Below are 19,695 nucleotides of genomic sequence, written 5' to 3' on the forward strand. Positions count from 1 at the left end.
ATTTAAAGTATGAAATGGACTGATGGATTTTAGTGTGACAAAGGACAAAAATGTTACTGATGGGGCTTCAGATTCCACACTGCAGCTCTTTTAAGAAACTACTACCTGTCAAAAGTTTCAGGGTGGTATCCAAGAAGAAGATCCACAATCATCTGAAGAAAGCTATTAAAATACTTTCCCCCTTTTTAAAATAGATGTGTGAAGCCGGATTGTCTTCATAGACTTCAACCAAAACAACATGGCACACCAGACTGCATGCAAGAACAGAAATGGGGATCTGGTTGTTTTCCACCAGGACAGGCTGAAGGCATTTGAAAAACTAGAGAGGCCTGGGTGGCTCAGTCGGTTGAGTGTCTGACTTGGCTCAGGTCATGATCTCACGATTCGTGAGTCTGAGTCCCGCATCGGGCTAGCTGCTGTCAGCATGGAGCCCGCTTCAGATCCTCTGGGAGCCCTGCATCAGGCTCTGTGCTGACAGCTCAGAGTCTGGAGCCTGCTTTGGATTCTGTGTCTCCCTCTCTGCCCCTCCCCTGCTCACGCTCTGTCTCTCTCTCTCAAAAAATAAACATTTAAAAAATTTAAATTAAGATTCTCTCTCTCTTTTTGCCCCTCTCCCCTGTTCACTCTCCCCCTGCCCAAAAAAAGATTGAGAATGGCTGCCCTTTATTATTTAAAATAATAGAGGGCAGAAAAAATTTCTCTGTACAGATGCTCCTCCAAAACCTTTAAAAAATTACCAACATACACCCTCATTATTGTTACTGATCAGAATGTTGACTGGGTGGCCCCAACCCCGTGGTCACACGTACAAAGAAAGAGATCCCCTGGAATAAAATGCTATAAAGGAAGCCTTAAGTTATAGGTAGGTACCAAAGCACCCTAAGCAAATAAGGGGGAAAGACTGGGACAGAAAGAGAGCTCTACCTACCTTAAATGATCTCACATCAAGGCCTCGGCTGACGCTCAGGGAATGATGGTGTCTCCCTAATGACGGGTGGCAGAACCAACCCGCTCCCTGACAGCTAAGATCAGGCAAGGGCTTGCAGTTCGTAATACGAATTACACTTGACATTAGAGAAAGAGATGGGAAACACCTATATCTAGCTATTTACCTGTAATATTTTAGGACATTCGTCATAGTAGGAAGCCATCAAGTCCAACTGAAAAGCAACTTATTCATCCAGACAGACCCTCTTATCTTTCAAAGTGGTATTAAACTTTCGGTGAGCCAGTCATTTAGCTTGGAAGAGGACAGCAAAAAGTGAAAGCAACTGCTCATATGCAACGACAGTATTTTATTTTTGCCACTCTTCTTAGAAGATGGCCATCCAGGAGTGGGGATGGAACAGGCATGCGTTTCCCTACCGGTTATGCTCATAAACACAGCCACAAGCACAAACAGGTTCATTTCTGCAAAGTACATTTGCGTAGTCTTCAGTTTTAGAAAGCTTAACTAAAAAATCCTACAAAATACTGAGCATTTTTTGTCACGCTTATTAGATCTATCAGCCAAATGTGCCCCTGAATGACTGAAAACTAAAGAATAAGTCGAATGATACCTCTGTGTCAAAACCAACATACCAAAAAGCCCAAAAGTTGAAATGGGGTCCATAAAAGCATAGAAATATTGCTACTTTAGGAAGTCCAGCACTGGGGATAAGAATGGTAATAAAGACACCATATTTTCATTTAGGGTGGCATTAAACCAAAGTCATTTTCAAGTGAACCATAAAAGCGGCCCCATTAATCCCACTGATTTATACATTTAAAAGATGGTTAAGATGACAAATTTTATGTTACATATGCTTTACAATTTAAAAAATACATACCAAAAATCATCGAACTGTACACGTTAAATGAGTGAATCGTGCGAAATGTGAATTATGTCTCAATGAAGCTGTTAGAGAGCAAAAGCACTGCCCCGGACGCTGCGGCAACACCCGCCGTCGGTGTCCTCACGGACGCTGGCCCATCACAGAGACGAGCTGGCTCGTCTGGCTAGTAAAGATGCTCTAACGAGCAGGAAGCTGCTCGACAGTCACTTGCCAGTAAGATGAATGAAGGCCTCCTTGGGGCCTCAACTTCTCTAATGCAACTCGGAGAAGACAAACGAAGAAGAACATAAATAAAAAGCCACATACTTGGTTCCTTTAAGCATATTTAATATTTGAACTCTCATTTTCTATTTTCCCAGACCCCAGAAAACAGAAAGTTTTTAGATGACCAATATTTTGTTCCAGAAACATACAGCCTTATCAGCTAATTCATAAAAGAGCTATTTTACAAAGGTACATCTGGATAATTAGAACAATAAAGTCTTTTAGGCATTTCAAAATGTGATCAGTAAAAATACATGATTATTAATAAAGTTCTTTTAAAGATAGTTCCAGATTTTTTTAAAAGTAATTTCTGTTAAAGAGTACATGATTGTATGGTGAACAAGGAAAATAAAATGTTCTAGTAGGAAGAGGCTTATTAAAAATAACCAATAGTGTGCACATTACAGTTACCACTTTTGCAGTACATCTGCTTAGCCATTGGCACCTGGAAATGGCAGACAGGGCTTCCTTCTACGAGGTACGTTGTTCTTCCACCAATTTATTATCAACACCATCAGTACCAGTGGGGAAGGCATACGGAACGAGGCAAAAGAAACTCTTTTCTCGAAGAAGGAACTATTTTGCAGATCAACGAAAGGGGTGGGTCAGAAAACAAACCAACAAAACAAACAAAAACAAAAAAACCCCCATGATTTAAAACAAAAATTGTAACAGGAGGGGGAAGAAACCAGCCAGCAGAAAGATGACTACACGGTCCTGACAATTTTGTATTCTGAGGTCCTCTGTACACAATTCTCAATGGTGCCCTCTGTGACGTATACAGAAGGAAATATTGACCAAAGCTCTAGCAGTTCAAAATAACATCATACACCACCTTCAGAGAAGACAGTTTCCAGTTTGAAATAGAGAAGCTCCATGTAATACACCAAATATACCAACATCAAAAGAAAAAAAAAGTATGCAAGTAAAAGACAACTCACAGGAAGCCTTAATTATCTTCTCTAGCTTCTAAAAAGAAGAAAAAATAAGCTTTTCTCCTTTACTCTCACATTAGGTTCCCCCTCTTGCCTCCAAAAAAACAAATAAAAACTGTCTTAAACAGTGGTTAGAAGTTGTTTTGGGGAATGGGAAGCCAGGAAACTAATGAAATGTGCCTTCTTACGGTACGATAGAATAGTTACAGTTTAGGTTCTAAAAGCCAAGATAACTCAAGCAGTCCAAGTTGGCTGATTTTAAAGTATGTAATCATGATTTTAAATTATAGCACTTTGGGGGCTTGCTGATTTGCCTTGATTAACTCTGTTCTCTGAAAAGGAAGGAGACACTCCAAATGTAATTTGCCACTTAATAGCAAAGGAGCCATCAGGCCCACGAGAGAGAGCACAGGGTCACAGCAGGTCACTTGGATGGCTAAAGCCCAGCCCTCCTGCTCTGGGAAGGTTGCTGTGTTCACCACCCTTGATTCCAGCTTCTAGTCAGGTAACCTGGGAGAAAACAGCTTCGCTGGGGACCACTGTCGCTCAAAGACACCAGGAATATCTAATTCCATTGTCCTGAAAGGCAGATATGGTATCAAAGTAAAATGGCTGTGATTATAACGGCCAAAAAAATGGAAGGTGTAGGAGGCAATGCTGGGAAGGAGGCGGGAGGGAGGTAGGCTGGGAGGATAAAAAGAACACACTCAAAATTGTGGAATCTTTTCAGACTCAGACTTTGTCTTGGGGCTTCATTTAAAAATCCAGATATGAGTTTATTTGGAAGTACTAGAGCTACGGTCAAAGTATTTTTCCAGTTAGCCCTGTTCCAAGGAGAGCTTCAACTGCAGGAAAAGCAAAGCCAATAGCTGTTAAGGGCGAGATACACTGGCTGAGCTAGAAGAGAAACCAAAACGCTGTTAACCTACAAAGCTTCTTGAGTGCTAGGGAATTACGGGATTACCCTGTACTGTCTGAATTTAAGATAAAAGTTCCATTTACAGTTCCCTTTCTCCGGATTAAGTGCCAGCTGATGACCCCGGTGTCAGGTGGCCACGGGCGTGTTGCCCTTTTGGTTGCGAGTGACGACGTTATCTCCAGCAGCACTACGTGATCATTTGGCTTTTCCACTCGCTTCTCTTAAGAGACACAGAAAGCTCAAGTCCCAAGCTTCACTTACTAGCTTCTGCCTCTAAAATTTTTAAGCCCACTCAGATTTAATTGATACTTGGTCTATGACTCAAAATAGAATTCTAATTTATAGATGAGGTCCAACAGTCCAAATTGGTCTACTTCAAAACATAGGTCAGATTTGAAAAAGGCAGGAAATAGGAATCCGGACTTAGATGAGCTTGTTAAATTGTAGTGGTGTTTACAAAAGCAGTAGGGAATCCTTACCGCTTGCGACGAGAGTGCGGGGGGAAGAGTAAAATTACTTCCTGATTACCCACAGAGTTCAGAGGGCACTACTGAAATGAGCAGTGGAGGTACTCTTTATGTAGTAACAGAATTTGAAGACTTGACCCATGATTTAGCTTTAGTTGGCAAAAATACTCCAAAACACATATACCTGATGCACAAAGAAAACCACAGAAAGCCAGTATCACTGAAGGAGTTCTCAAGTTACAATTCTGAAACATTTACCCTCTGCAGGGGGCAGCCGATACTACAATTCATTCTAGAGCAGGCAGTTGGCAACCCCTTGCCCACGGTATCCAGTGTATGCTCTGGTCTGCAACTTTTAAGGTCGGTCATGCACCAGTGTGGAAAAAGCTCCGGCAGTGAAGTCAGAGGAAGTGCTTCGGGAGCTGGTTTGAGCGGCTCTGCCTTCTCCACCTCATCTCTCTCCACTCCACTCGCGGCTCTCCTTTGAACTCAGAGAGCCCTTTGGCACCCATCAGTGCAAAATTAATATTAAGAGTCAAACCTCCAGGTACTAAAATTTTACTGGCCTTATATTCAGCAGTACCCGTGGCTAATGAGAGCCATGGTTCAACTCAGTAGTGATTCAGTTAGATAACCTTCCCAAACTCTTTTCCCCGCTCCCATCCCCCCCTTCCTCAGCACCCCCACCCCTGCCACCATCTGAAGCATCTCCATTTGTTTGTTTTTACTTCCCGCTCAACCTGCAGGGATAATTTTACACAAGCGCCGAAGTCTAATGTATAATTATAAAAATGAAACAATACCAAGAATAGCAAATTTATAGCCAAGAAAATAAAATTTGCTTTCCTCTCCCTCCCAAATCCCTACCCTCGATAGAAAGAAGACAAGAAGAACACACCCATTTTCAAGTGCCTGCTCTTTAGTACACTGAGGATTTCTGTTAATTGGGGGTTGATCCCGGCTACAGAGAAGAGGTGCTCGCCTCACGTGGGAGGAAGCCCACCTGGCTCTCTGCCCATCTGGGTAGCACACGGCTCAAGTCCTCCGCACACGGGAGCGGAGCCACGGGCATACTATGCCTTTGAGGTGACCCTCAAAGATGACGCCCACTGGGCAGCAGAGGGCATGGAATACAGTTTAGTGGAAGCTAGATGCTCCTTGCTCCCCCTGCTTACTTCCCCCTCTCCTTCACCTCTCTACCCAACCTCCTAACACCTTATCCTGAACTCTTGGCTTCAGGAGCAACTGACCCTTGGGTGTACTAAATACAAAGGGCTAAAACTCTCACTACTGAAAACAAAACATGGCAAAATAAAAATTAAAATGTGCTTTCAAATACGGAATGAAGTCAAATAAATACATCTGATTTTCTCTTTTTCTTAAGTCTAAGTAAAATTTCATATCCTACACCCAAAGCTCTATACATTTGGTTTCTGTTGTGAATCAAAATGAATTTCCGATAGTGAGGAGAGCAGAGTGAGAGAACGAATACTCCCTCACTGACAGACCAGTGCAGCTGCCAGACTGTGAAGAACTAGTCCCGCTCTGGGCGCCCGGGGAACATGGCTGCCCCGGGGGGGGGGGGGGGGGGGGGGGGAAGGGGGGTGGTTCACAGGCAGACCCTCTGGGACACACTCTTCTCTGCACCCACGGTGGAGCCAGGATGGGTGATACAAGGCCGACGCTCAAAATCCAACAACCTTCAGTCACCTCCAGGACACGCGGCTCTAACTTTTATCTGGGAAGAATAAAGACATGCGGAGATCCAATTAAGAAGAACAAATGACACTCAGAGAATACCGAGAGGTGAGGTCTGAGGGCACGGCTAGGTCTTTTGTTCACTGGATCAGAGCAGCCTCATTCGAAAGCACGTAAGCAGATGGGGACAAATCGCGTCACCGAGCACAGATCCATTTGCGGTCGCGGGGAGGCACCGCTCTGGCTGTCGGGACAGACGCCGGAGTACAGCCAGGCCCCCGGAGCACCAAGCCCCCTCGCAGCAGCACTGGCAGATCTCTAAGGAACCTAGGATTGCCCAGGCTTCCCACCGCCCTGCTTTCTGCTTCTGTAAAGGTGAAGAAAGACGGGGGCGGGGGAACGGGGGAGTGTGCGGTGGGGAGGGACCGCACAGGAACCGATGGCCGCGGCTCCTCTCACAAGAGGAAGAGCACAGTCAGCAAATGGCAGCCTCTGCCTGATAGATGATGTTTGGAAACAAGCAGTTTTTTAAAGACAGGAGAGAAATGGAATCTCAGAAGGCTTCCACTTTAAAGAATAATAAATCATTTCATCCGATGTACTGTTCAGGCAGAATGATTCTAGAGTCTGGAGTCCACAATTTTCACATACCTGAGTGCTTGTCTGTGAGGGCTGATCCAGCCAGCCTTTGGCAAAGAATGTTGTAACTTTCCTCCACCTTCTGTAAAATAAAACCCATAGGTTTTCATTTGAACATCCTAATCTTTCTTCATGAAAACAGGAAAGAAAGCTTTTGCATATTACTGGTACATGCCTCTAAATGTCCACATTAATGTCGTTAACAATTTTGTTAGTGGGGAAGAAGAGGAAACTTCATTCCTGTAAAAAGCTTCTCCCTTGAGTGAATAACTTAAAACCTTCTCGTGTAAAGGTGATTCTCCCACCCCTAGAGTCACCCTGAAAATGGTCCCATAGGTGACATGAACGGTGGCAGAGCCAATCTGCCCACAATGGCCTAGGAGATATCTCATCAGCTCTGGGATGAGGGGAACACCGACCAAGTGAGGTTAAAAGAAAAACTAAGATGGGTGGCTCAGTCGGTTAAGCGTCTGACTTCAGCTCAGGTCATGATCTTGCGGTTCGTGGGTTCAAGCCCCGCATCAGGCTGTGTGCTGACCGCTCAGAGCCTGGAGCCTGCTTCGGATTCCGTGTCTCCTCCCTCTGCCCCTCCCCAACTCACACTCTGTGTCTCTTTCTCTCTCTCTAGAATAAATAAGCACAAAAAAATTTTGTGTGTGTAAATAAAGAAAAGAAAAAAGGAAGACCAGTCTTTAGCTGAAAGGCTAAGATCACTTTTTATATTGTCTGCAAAGTAATGAAAAAATGTTTGGGCTCTAGCAGTTGTATCTACTGATGACAAACTTTAAGATAAAGTCCCTTTCTCAGAAATTACCACCTAAGTCAGTTTTGAAATAGTGGCCCATACGGTGACAGCTTCAACTACCAACTCACAAAAATCCATTCATGTCCAGGTTTTCAGATTACGGGAGCCATTGGAGCCAATGTCTATGTGTCAAAGCGGCTGGGAAACTACTGACATCACCTAACGATTTGCAGATAATTAATAAGTGAAAGCATTTTCTAGCCTAGATTCATAACGACACAAACCCCACCTCCGTCAGCTTGCTATTCACATTTTCTCATGGAGGCCAGCCAGTCATCCCAAATATATTTGGGTTCTTAAACTTAGAAACCCAAACAAACACGCTGTCTACGGTGCTACAACCTTTTCCTGTTTCTGTGATCTGCAACCAGATAAACAGTGCTGATTTCGGCTTTTTATCCAGGTCTGTTCATGGATACTGGTCAAAGAAAACAGCAAATCTAGAACCTGAACAAGCTTACTGACATCAGCATGTCAGTTGTTCTGCAGGCCCTCTCTGTTAGGTATGTTTCTTTACCCCAGCCACGAGGACACGGACATGTGAGGTACCTTTAAGTGTTCAAGGTCAGCCTCGATCTTACGAATGTACTCCATGATCTGGCTTTGTGAGTCTGCACAACAGGGGGGACTCTGGATCTCAAAACAGGAATCCTCCATAGCTCCCCAGCGCTGCTGGACCAGGAATTCCGGGGTGAACGGTGAGAGCGCCCCATCGGAATGGGCGTTCTGGGGAGAATGCTGCTGCTGGCCGGCAGAGTCCGTGGGGGGGGCGCCTGTCGTGGGCGGTGGGGGGAGTGAGGAAGCAACCTCCTCATCCGTGGAGCTCTCCTGCACCGCATCGTAGCCGTCAAGGATCAAATAGTTTCCTAATGACAGAGACGGAAGAGCTCGATGAGCTTGGTGCCGCCATCCTCGCATCAAAAAACAGAGACGAGGGGATATGCTGACAACTTTCAAAGCCACTCAAGATGGAGAAGAGCCATTAACTCTCCGATCCTCAAGTTCAGTTTTAAGTACATCAGGGTCTTCGCACTTTGGCTTGAAGCTAAACTTAGCACAGTTTCATGGCAAATCTCCAAAAAACTTCGTGTTAGTGTCTTAAAAGTCAAAAGCTGCAAACTGCAAAGTCCCCATATGATCCTGCCACAAGTGCCCTAGCCAAACAGTCCTCGTACCTCATGGCGCACCACCTTCTCCCTCACCCTGCACCTAGCCACCGCCAGACGCTTGCTCTTGTCCAGCGGCCTGCGTGCCCCCGCTCTCTCCTAGAGTCCTCTGCACCCCGACCCTGGTTGCCGACTGCCCTATCAATCTCTGCCGCCTCGGACTTATTTTTCCTCCTAATTCTTCTGTCTGACATCTGTTTACTCAGTTACCATTATTCTTTCCTCTCCTAGTACTTAAGCTTCCCAAGAATAGTGGATTTTTCTGTGTTATCAATGCCGTATCTCCCAGCACCTACGATGGGGTCTGGCATAGAGCAGATTCAGTCATCATTTACTGCATGAAAGATAAATGCTACACACACACACACACACACACACACACACACACACACGAGAATGCGTAGATACCCAAACAACATCCATCTCAGCACAGCACACAGCACAGTTAATGACATTCAAAATCAAAGTTTAAATGTAGTTTAAATGTGAAAGAAACTTGCCTGAGATGCGCAAATTAACATCCTCTTCCTTCTTAACCACTCCATCACCTTCTGATGGATTATCATCACTATGTGCTTCCCGGGCATCAAAAAAGTGCTCTCCACTCTCATCAAGACTCCCTTCTGGCTCTGCAGGAGGCATCTCTGGGGTCATAATCATGTGGTCCATTACTAAAATGTTACTTGCCTGGCTATCTTGGAATGCCAGTACCACTGAATCTCGTGGAGCAGAAGATTCAGTTGAAGTCCGTGGACTGTAACAAGTGGAAATGTCACCACTTTCAGTTCTACAGGACACCTGTCCTTCACCAGGAGGACAGGCCTTACTATTTTCAGAGTTCTGGGTTACACTGTCTGTCTGTACCCCGGAAGACGCTGTCCTGTATCTCGGGAAACGTGACCAGTCTTCCTGAGTGCTCTTCTCAGCCAAACCCAGCTGTTGTACAAGCAACTGCTTCAACAAGCCCACTGAAAGATTTAGGAGGGAGGAGAAAACACACATTCACAACAACAGCCTCAGACTGCCAGAATTAAATTCGTCTGCGGAACTACCAATTATTTCAAAAAGTAAGTATCTTTTTAGTAGAGTCAAAATATTAATTTCATACCATCATTTTTTTTGTTTTGTATTGAAAAATGAGATAAAGCACCATCTAGAAAAGATTTAATATCAAACAAGACTTGAAAAGATGTAAGTAAGCCTTCTGAATGAGGAGATACTCCTGTTCAGGACAGCTAACTAGTACCATGCCTTTGTCTATTTTTGATTCCATGTAACCTGAATAATACCCCGAAAGTACTTTTTAAAAAGATGTTAAAAAGCTGTGTTATGCTAGAAAAGAAGCCCTGAAAGTTTTGCTTTTTCCAGAAGCCGACACTGTATACACAGGTGTTATTTTTTCTAATTTTATTACGACACACAGAACATTTATTTTATCATTTTATAATAATCCAAAGAATCTCCTTACATGGTGAAGAAAATAAAGTTGCCTTATAATAAAATTTAATTTCAATGATTTGGTAGCATGTATAGTTTCAAAGGATAAGAACATATTTATTAGTTTTTAAAAAATGACCTTACTAGTGGGACAGTGTTAGTCAAACCATCAGAAATCATTCTGACTGTCAGAATCAGGAGACTCTAGAATGAATTAGATTTTAAAGAACTTGACCAATTCCGTACTTTTCACTCTGGCTTAATTTCGATCTTGTTTCTTTAGGGAAACTGTCTCCATATAGGTCTGAGTCTTTGGCCCTCTGTCCCGCTCTACCTTCATTTCCCGAGAGATATGATGAATTCCTATGGCTCTGACACTCAAACCCATCTCTTTCTCTACCCTCTCCCCAAAGCTCCAGGCTTAAAACTCCCAACTTCCTGCTCATCACTTCCTCTTAAATAGCTTGCCAGTTTTCAAATTGAGCCCGTAATCTCTGGTAAATAAAAAAAGGAAACGATAGGGTGCCTGGGTGGCTCAGTGGGTTGAGCATCTGACTCTTGATTTTTTTTTTTTTTTAATTTTTTTTTTTTAACGTTTATTTATTTTTGAGACAGAGAGAGACAGAGCATGAACGGGGGAGGGTCAGAGAGAGGGAGACACAGAATCTAAAACAGGCTCCAGGCTCTGAGCTGTCAGCACAGAGCCCGACGCGGGGCTCGAACTCACGGACCGCGAGATCATGACCTGAGCTGAAGTCGGCCGCTTAACCGACTGAGCCACCCAGGAGTCCCTGACTCTTGATTTTGACTTCAGGTCATGATCACAAGGTTGTGGGATCGAGCCCCGTGTCGATCAGATCACACTGCGCCCCCCTGCGCTGTGCCACCCTTCAAATTCGGAGGACTCAATCTGGTATTCAAGATTCACAACAGCTGGCCTCAGCGTCCCACCTTCCACCTTTCCCACCTTATCTCCCCTGCCTCCTTGAGCTCACAGGGTCTACCTGCGGCTCTCTGAACACACTCAAGAGTTTTCTGCCTCTGTGCGTCTGGCCCTATCACTATTCTGATCTGCGTGTTTTCTACATGCCTCTCTGAATCCTGCCCATTCTTCGAGGTGATAATCACATCCCCCTTGTTTCCTGATGCATCTCTCTCTGGTCACCACCACCAGATCAACTGTAACAACCTGTACCGGTTACTTTAAAAGGTGGGAGGAAGTGTTCTATCATCTTCCCAACGAGATAGTACAATTCTTTAAGGGAAGAGTCAGAGTTTAAACTTCCTTGGGTTCTCCCTAAATGGCTGCGTGGTACATGACACAACTCTGGCACTTCACAAACATCTGTGTTAACTTATGAACAGCACTTACAATTCCTTAGTGCGTCCAAGGCCCACCGTTCTTCTGAGGCAGGCAAGTGCGGGTCTGGGATTGGGATTTGGTAACTTGCTCCAGCTTCCTGCAGAGTCCCATCTGCATGCCGCTCCTTAGCAAACTGTCTCTCAGCCACAAACAGATCATCTACCTCGGACTTCCCAGAGGCACCCAGTGAATGAGACTGAGGTTTTGACGATATCAAGGGAGACTCTAATCCCAAATCTCTGTCTGTTCAATGGAACAGAAAAAGTAGAATAGATCTTAAGCAAAACTTTTAACTTTCAATGTGAAGCATTCAGGAAATACTTGAAAAAATAACCACAAGAGTACAGAGATCATCTGCTGTTAAGTGAAAGACACGGCACTTGGAGCGGTGTGAAAATGGCACACGAAAGGCTCATAAGCGAAGTTTGTTAGAAGAAACGACTTATGCGAGAATCTGCAAAATCCAAAAGACATAAAGGCTCTTTGCGTCTTAGTAATATTTAGACTCCACTCTTCCAGGCAAACCTAACAGATCAGTTTACCTGGACTCTGCAGACCAGGGACTGAAATGCTATGATGCTCCACTTTTAATTTTGGAGGTTCTTCTTCATCGTTGTCTCCTCTATGGAAGAAAGAAAACCATCTTTCAGCTTCACGAGTTGCCAAAACATCATTGTGACACGATGTAAGAATTAGCTATTCCCTTCCTGACAAAACGCGAAGTCAGTCCTACTGTAATGCAAATGCACACTCACTCGCAAGGTGGTGACTGGGGCAGTGGGATCGGCTTCGCCGACTGTTCCTTCACTGATGCGGCCATCCGGCAGATAAGGTCCTGCCAGCTGCAGAAGTTTGAGAAGGTTCCAAAATCCAAAAGTGAAAGGAAAAACAAACGCCCTTTAAATACACGCAGAAAGAAGTAACAACAAAAACAAACAAACCAGAAACCAAGCCAAGCCAACCCAACAAAAAACCCTACTTCTGCCAGAGTTATTTTTATTTTGGCAACGTAAGTAGACTATAAAAAATGCCATACCTTAAAGAAAAACCTAACAAACAGCGTTATGCACACACTGCCCATTAAAAACTTCACATGACACTTGTGAGAAATTTTCTTCAGAAAAGATACTTTCAAAAGAATAGAATCAAAATAAGAGACGTCAATCTAAAAAAGAACAGGTTCTTAGAAAAACATCTCTAAAAGAATACAGAGGAAGAGCTTCTTTCCATATAGTTTTCGGTTGTCAAACTACGATTACAAAAATGAAGTTAAGTTTATAGAATATTATATTCAGGACAATAAAAACCATTAGGGTAAGGTAGCTATATCTAATACATACACAGTCTTTTCAGAAACTGTCTGTGCCACCAGTTCATAAATTTGGGCCCCATTGTCCGACATGGAGATGACAAACAAAGCTTTGTTATCTGGAAGAAACAAGACAAAAATCACTCTGACGACATGAATGTGACCTATAGGGGCCATGAAGGATGCTTCTAGTGTCCTGATTTATTCTGCATCTTAATCTAGGTAAAGGTTAATGTGTTCACTTTTAAACATGTTCACTCTGTAAAAAATTGTTAAGCTACACGTTACGATTTTGTGCGACTTACCGTAGATGATGCTGTATATATTATATGTCAATAAAACAAAGACTATAAAAACCAGCACTGATTCCACAGTCACTTATTAGAAACAAGAGGTGTCGATATATCTAAATTACTGAACTGACTTTTTTGCATTTATTTTGAATTGCCCTTTTGCTAAACAGCTAGATGTTGGAGAAAAGAGGTCACCAATTTTTCTTGTCATGGCGGAACGAACAAGTTTTAAAAGGGATCTCATTGTTGGTACAGTTAACATATGACTTGCTGACTTAAACGGATTTCAAGTACCCCAAACTAAACCCATCTCTTCATTTTTGTTTGTTTGCGCTTTTTTCACAAATCAAAAAATACACCACTCTCATGAAAGCCTTTTCGTTGGGATTACCTCTCAATTCTCCATCTTCGCTGGTGTCTATCAATGATTTGAACACAGAATAAAGATCAGAGTAGTGTGCAGAAAATTGCTCAGAGAATCTAGGCATCCCAAATAATTTGGGGGCACAAACTCTTACTTTGTCCCCAGTAAATAAATTTCATTTGTCTAAGAACATGAAAAAACCAAAACTCTACACCAGTTGGGCTACTTAAACAATACCGAACATCTCCTGTAACTGTATCATGAACCTGAAGCTTCCTGTCACTCTGCAGACATACTTGCCTGTTGCCACTTGTCGAACCAACACTGTATTCAACTTAATGACAGGGCTAAACGTGTGTTTGCTATCAGCTGTGGATGCCAGAATCTTACTATGACATCGTAACACCAGTCTGTCATCCTGTTTTTGTAACAATACAAGAATGTCTTCCAGCAGCAACGTGTACAGATCTGGAAACAAAAACATAGAGGAGGTGATGAGTGCAGATACTGAGATGTGGTTTATAAACTTTTTAACAATTTGACACAGAAAATTTATTTCTGTTAAATCTAATACAGTCTAATACATGTTAAAAATTAACTTGCTATTGCCTTTTTTAGTTTTATTTTTAGGGGCGCCTGAGTGGCTCAGTCGGTTAAGCGTCCGATTCTTGATTTTGGCTCAGGTCACAGTCTCACGGTTTCATGAGTTCGAGCCCCACATTGGGCTCTGTGCTAATGGCCCAGAGCCCACTTCAGATTCTCTCTCTTCCTCTGCTCCTCCCCTGCTTGTACTCTGTCTCTCTCAAATAAACTTTAAAATAATAGTAATATTAATTTTTATATTGTATTGACACACACGCCAATCTGTGACTGATGAGGAAAAAAAAACCACCACGGTTTCTCACCACAGATAGTTTGAAATGGAGCAGTTTAAAGAAAGCTTATTGGAAAGCTCATTAGAATACAAGAATGATGGAGACAGGGCAGAATCATGACAAACCTCTGCTTCACCCCAAATGAATATGTAGTGTACTTCACATATAACAACACAGCATAAGCAGATCTGCAAAAATACGAGAGCAGCACTGCTCACTGCTGCAGCTGAAAACTGTGAACGGTCATCTCTTCTCTGGGCATAAGGAAACTTTACTATTTTCTTCTTTCTTCCACTCTCCCCCATACTGACAGACATTACACCTACCAATAGTTTTATCCCGATTCACCTTCCAGACCAGTGGCCCTTCGTGAATCATCTTCCTTTTTGTTAAATCCAAATTCTGCCAAAACAAAGACGATTATACACAAATTATTCCCAAACATTTAGGGAGATCATATTCCATACAGTCGCTTTTCAAAAAATTCTTCACATAAAAGATGCCATTTACCTTCAGTATCATTATCGAGATCTATCAACTATTGACCATGGAATAAAGATCAAGTTAAAGTAAGCTGCATACAATCTCCTAAAAAGGGAAGAAGCATCTTGCAGGAAAATATTCAGGAGTGCTGTCTTATAAATCTCACACTAAACACATGACAGCAGCTTATGAAAATGATCCGCACTGGATTCGCAGCCCATCCCCTCATTTTTCTATGAATAACTAGATAAGGGGGGTGCCTAGCTTATCTGCAGGAGGCCTGTGAGTGCCAGACTCTAGTTCCAAACCAAGTTAAGGAAGAAGAGTACTCATAAAAAAGTCGAGGCGGTGATCAGCCTTGCTCTAAATATTAATAATTTAGTAAGAGAATCATCTTTTAGTCTGGGTAGCCCTAGAAAAATCCCACTGTCTGGAAGAGATGGGGCTAAGCATATTAAGCCTGCTTTTTGATAAGCTGTTATATAGGACATAAAAGTCTGATTAACCGGCCACCAAATACATCTGCCAAAAACCACCACCAAGTAAAACAGACCAAGAAAGATTAAAAATCCTAAGCAGTTACTTAACACAAAAGCCCCATGTAACAGAAATGGCAATTACTAAATATTTTACTACCATTCCTGTAATGGTTTCAACATTTATGCTTCTGAAGAGGTTCATGAAAAAATCATTATCTTGTTTTACTCAATAATCTAGAAAGTTCCCAGAGTAAACAGCCCTACTCCCATTCAGACTGTAAGAACAAAATAAAACTAAATTACTAACGTTCCCTTAGTCTCCTGCAAATTTCTCTTACAAAGAGTTCGTTTTACAACAAAAGATTCCTCTAATGAAAGACTAAGCTTCACGCAGACCAGATGTTGCAAACGAAGAACAGAATCATAAATACAGACAATCTGTGATACAAGAACTCCTTCAGGTGATGGATGTTCCCACAGAGATGTTAATTACCTGCAAGGGCTTTAGTAAACTGTATTTCATTTTTTAAATTATGATTAGACAATCTCTCACCCTGAGCTCTTCCACATTTGGGTACTCTGACAACTTCAGATTGGAGGTATCGAGGCGACGCTGATAGTCTTCTAGGCGCTGCAAGTACGACAAGATGGAGCCAAGGTTACTGCTTTGGGTATCAATGACCTCCCTGTTCCTAAACCAAACGGACATCTTCTTACCTGTATTTTACAGAGCTCTCTGCAACCCCGGACATAACCGACAGCTCACTTGTTCTTAAAACAACCCCCTCCTTCCACTGGCTCTGGAGACATCACACCCTCCTAGTTTTCCTCTTGCCTCTTTGGTTGTTCTTGTTCAATCTGCTTTCCAAACTCACTGACCTCTAACTAGCTTGTGGTTATTTTCTGAATATGTAACTCATGTACGTGGTACAAAACCCGAAAAGTAATATAAGACACACAATGAAAACGAAGTCTCACTCCAATCCTGTCCTCTCGCCTCCTCAATCTTGATACCCAGTCTTGGGTAGCCTATGAGAAAAATTCTAAGCAAACGGAATATATGCATATGTAAGTATGCTTCTCTCTGTGCATGCTGTGTGTGTGTATATATCCTTTTTAAAAAGATATGGTAGCATATTAATATATTAATTACTCAAATGGTAACATTCAGATACACATGTGTCCGTGTACGTGTGTGTGTGTGTGTGTGTGTGTGTGTGTGCATCACTCATCACTTATCTTGGAGACTGTTCCACATGAGCACATAGAGAGAGAACTCACTTTTCAAATGGCCGTATGGTATTAAGCTCTATGAACGTACTATAGTTTACCCAACTACACTGACTGAAGGACGTGTAAGTTATTTCCAATCATCTCCTATAACAAACAATATTGTGATATAAAGGCCTTAAAACATATATTTTTATGGACATATATAGATATATCTGTAAGATAAATTTCTAAAGGAACAACTGTTAGGTCAAAGCGTATGTGCATTTTCCCCCAAGATTACAAAATGTCCAAGTGAACAGAAAAGTCTGAATGTGTATTGTGAGCACCTATACACTCATTACTTACGTCCACAGTTAATATTTGCTGTATTTCTTTTATTATATGTCTGTTCATCCCTCTAGCTATCCATCAAGGCACAACACATTTTGAATGCATTCCAAAACAACTTACAGATGTAAGCACACTTTACCTTTAAACATTTTAATGCGCATATCATTAACAAGAGTCAATATTTATTTATAGTTACTTTTTAAACATTTTTTTAAGTTCATTTATTTATCTTGAGAGAAGAGAGAGAGCATAAGCAAGGAAGGAGAGGGGGAGAGAGAGAACCCCAAGCAAGCTCCACGCTGTCAGCACAGAGCCCGATGCAGGGCTCGATGCCACCATGAGATCCTGACCTGAGCCAACATCAAGAGTTGGACGCTCAACCGAATGAGCCGCCCAGGCGCCCCTACAGTTACTTTTCTGAAGTAAAAGGTACCTGTGAGATGCACACACTTTAAGCGTACCTTTCCACAAGTTTTTACACATGTATGCCCCTGTGCAATCAAACTCCTATAGGAAACACTGCCATCACCTCATGTGATGTTCAGAATGTTCCCTCGTCCTTCTTCCTGGTTAGTATCTGGCCCCGCATCGCCAATAACAACCACTCTTTTGACCTTTTTTTCCTACCACAGATTAGTTGGGCCTGTTCTAGAAGTTCACATAAATCAAACTATATATATGTGCTCTTATCTGCTCTCTTTCACTTGGCATCATGCTGGTGAGGTTCATCCACGTTGTATCAGCAGTTTCCTTTCTTTTTATGCGGGTATTTATTACTCTAGTTTATGACTACACCACATTTGGCTTTATGCTAAAACACTCCTGTACAAATCTGTGGGCACATATCTTCATTTTCCCTGGGTAAATCACTAGGAACAAAATTGCTGGGTCAAAGGGTAGATGTATGAACGTATGCATTGTTAATTTAGGTACATATTGCCAAACTGCCCTCCGGAGTTTTATCATTTTACACTCCAAACAACACAATTGAAAGTTCCCGTTTTCCTACAGCCTCACCAACAGAGCCGTTGTCATAATTCAGTTCCTAAGAAATTACATCCAGGTCCACGGATTCAATTAACCTCTATATATACTCACAATCTTCCATTTTTATCTTCAGCGCAGTCCTCTTAGAGGTGGGTCCAGAGAGCCAACGGCACACCATACATCTTCACCTGATATTCCAAACTGAACTCCTCATCTTCCCTACAAATCTGGGGCCTTCTTCACTCGTCCTGTCCACCCAAACGTGCAAACCAGAGACCTGGGATTTATTCCCACCATCGCACCTCCCTTCGAATCCTTCTCTAAATCCGTCACCAAATCCTGTTAGTTTTACCCTCCACTTCTCCAACTCTTGTACCTCTCGAGCCGCCGCGACCTGTCGTGAACTGCTGCAACAGACTGAGCTCCTTCATCTCCTCCCCGCACCCTTCCACCCCTCCGCCACGGACCAGTACGAGTGATACTGACAAAGTGTAAAATCGGAACATGTCACTCTTCTTAGAAATGTCTGTAACGAATTCCTACTGCTCTCAAAATCAGAATCTAAACATGGTCTACAGGGCCCCGTGTGACTTGGTCCTGGCCTACTGTGCGTCCTTCTGTCAGCGCTCCGGCTTCACTTTGTAGGCATGATCCACACTAACCTAATCTTTCAGTTCCTCAGACAGACCACGCTTCCTTTTTACCCCAGGACTTTTGCACATGCTGCTCCCTCTACTTGTAAGGATGCCCCCTTCCATATTCTTTTGGTTGATTTCCACTCATTCTTCAGGGCTTGGCTTAAATGTCACCTCCTCAAAGAAGCCTTCTCTGATGGCTACCACCCAACACCCTCAAACCAGGCTCTCCCTGTACCCCAGCACTAAGCTATACACTCCTAGCACTCCAAATTCTCCCTCATAGCAGCTATTACATAAAATACTTGCACCACAATCTGCTCGGTACCTTCTTCTCCTGCCAGAAACTACGCTCGATGTGGGCACTTACTTGACTTATTTACTTAAGCACTCTATACCCTATACTCGGCATACACTCAGGATACAGGTGCTCTAGAAATATTTGTTGAATGAACACATAAATGAAAGACCGAACAACTACAGATGCTCAAGAAAGCCAAATACAAAACTGATGCTCTACCACAGACTGAACCGGACCCACCTACTACATGAAGAGCCAACAAATGTTCCATCTGTCAATTATGTCATGATAATTTCAATTATTATTTCACAGATCCCAGGTAACACTAATTTAATACTCTCCCTATGTCATCCTATATCTTGTTTTTCCCTTCTTACCTGCTTATTTTCTGCCTCCTTGACAGCCTGATTTACATAGTTTAAGATCTGACGACAGTGATCTGCAGCTTTCTTCACCTTCTCCCTTTCCATTGGCCATTCTAAGTATAGAAGAAAAATCCAAAATGTAAGATAAAGGAAGTCAGAAAAGAACATACATTTTACACACACACACACACACACACACACACACACACACACACGTACGTATATATATATATGTATGAAGAGTTTGAATATTTTTATATCAGGCCAAAATCTACAGCAGAATCTCAATTCAGATAGCCTTTGGGCAGGTGAGATGTCTTAGGACAAATAAGCCCAAATTAAGCCCAAATGCAAGGAGCTGTGCATTAGTGTCAGCCCCACCGTGTTACATACTCCAGGGGGTGGGTCTCATTCATGCTGTAAGCTATACGAGTGGGACCCCTTCTCCCCCTGGAATCTCCCCTGAGGGCACAGCCTATGTGATTATGTCCAGGGAACCTGTTCAGCGATAAC

The 19,695-nt window shown here is 42.8% G+C and overlaps 1 protein-coding gene across 7 annotated transcripts in view; it reads right to left on the reverse strand.

The window, feature by feature from the left end:
- Positions 1-2,145: 2,145 nt before the first annotated feature.
- ARHGEF12 (Rho guanine nucleotide exchange factor 12) overlaps positions 2,146-19,695 on the reverse strand; it is a 150,338-nt gene continuing 132,788 nt past the window's right edge. For all 7 annotated transcript variants that reach the window (XM_078432851.2, XM_078432852.2, XM_078432850.2 and 4 more), the window contains 12 exons: positions 19,195-19,295; positions 15,885-15,962; positions 14,696-14,771; positions 13,795-13,962; positions 12,869-12,956; positions 12,284-12,370; positions 12,071-12,150; positions 11,538-11,771; positions 9,229-9,696; positions 8,112-8,428; positions 6,770-6,839; positions 2,146-6,158 (listed from right to left, as the gene is read on the reverse strand). In XM_078432851.2, coding sequence (XP_078288977.2) covers positions 6,148-6,158; positions 6,770-6,839; positions 8,112-8,428; positions 9,229-9,696; positions 11,538-11,771; positions 12,071-12,150; positions 12,284-12,370; positions 12,869-12,956; positions 13,795-13,962; positions 14,696-14,771; positions 15,885-15,962; positions 19,195-19,295 — 1,778 coding nt within the window. In that variant the 3' untranslated portion in view covers positions 2,146-6,147. The remainder of the gene's footprint in view (positions 6,159-6,769; positions 6,840-8,111; positions 8,429-9,228; positions 9,697-11,537; positions 11,772-12,070; positions 12,151-12,283; positions 12,371-12,868; positions 12,957-13,794; positions 13,963-14,695; positions 14,772-15,884; positions 15,963-19,194; positions 19,296-19,695) is intronic.

Source organism: Panthera onca, chromosome D1 (assembly GCF_046562875.1).
Source record: "Panthera onca isolate mPanOnc1 chromosome D1, mPanOnc1 haplotype 2, whole genome shotgun sequence".
NCBI classification, from domain to species: domain Eukaryota; kingdom Metazoa; phylum Chordata; class Mammalia; order Carnivora; family Felidae; genus Panthera; species Panthera onca.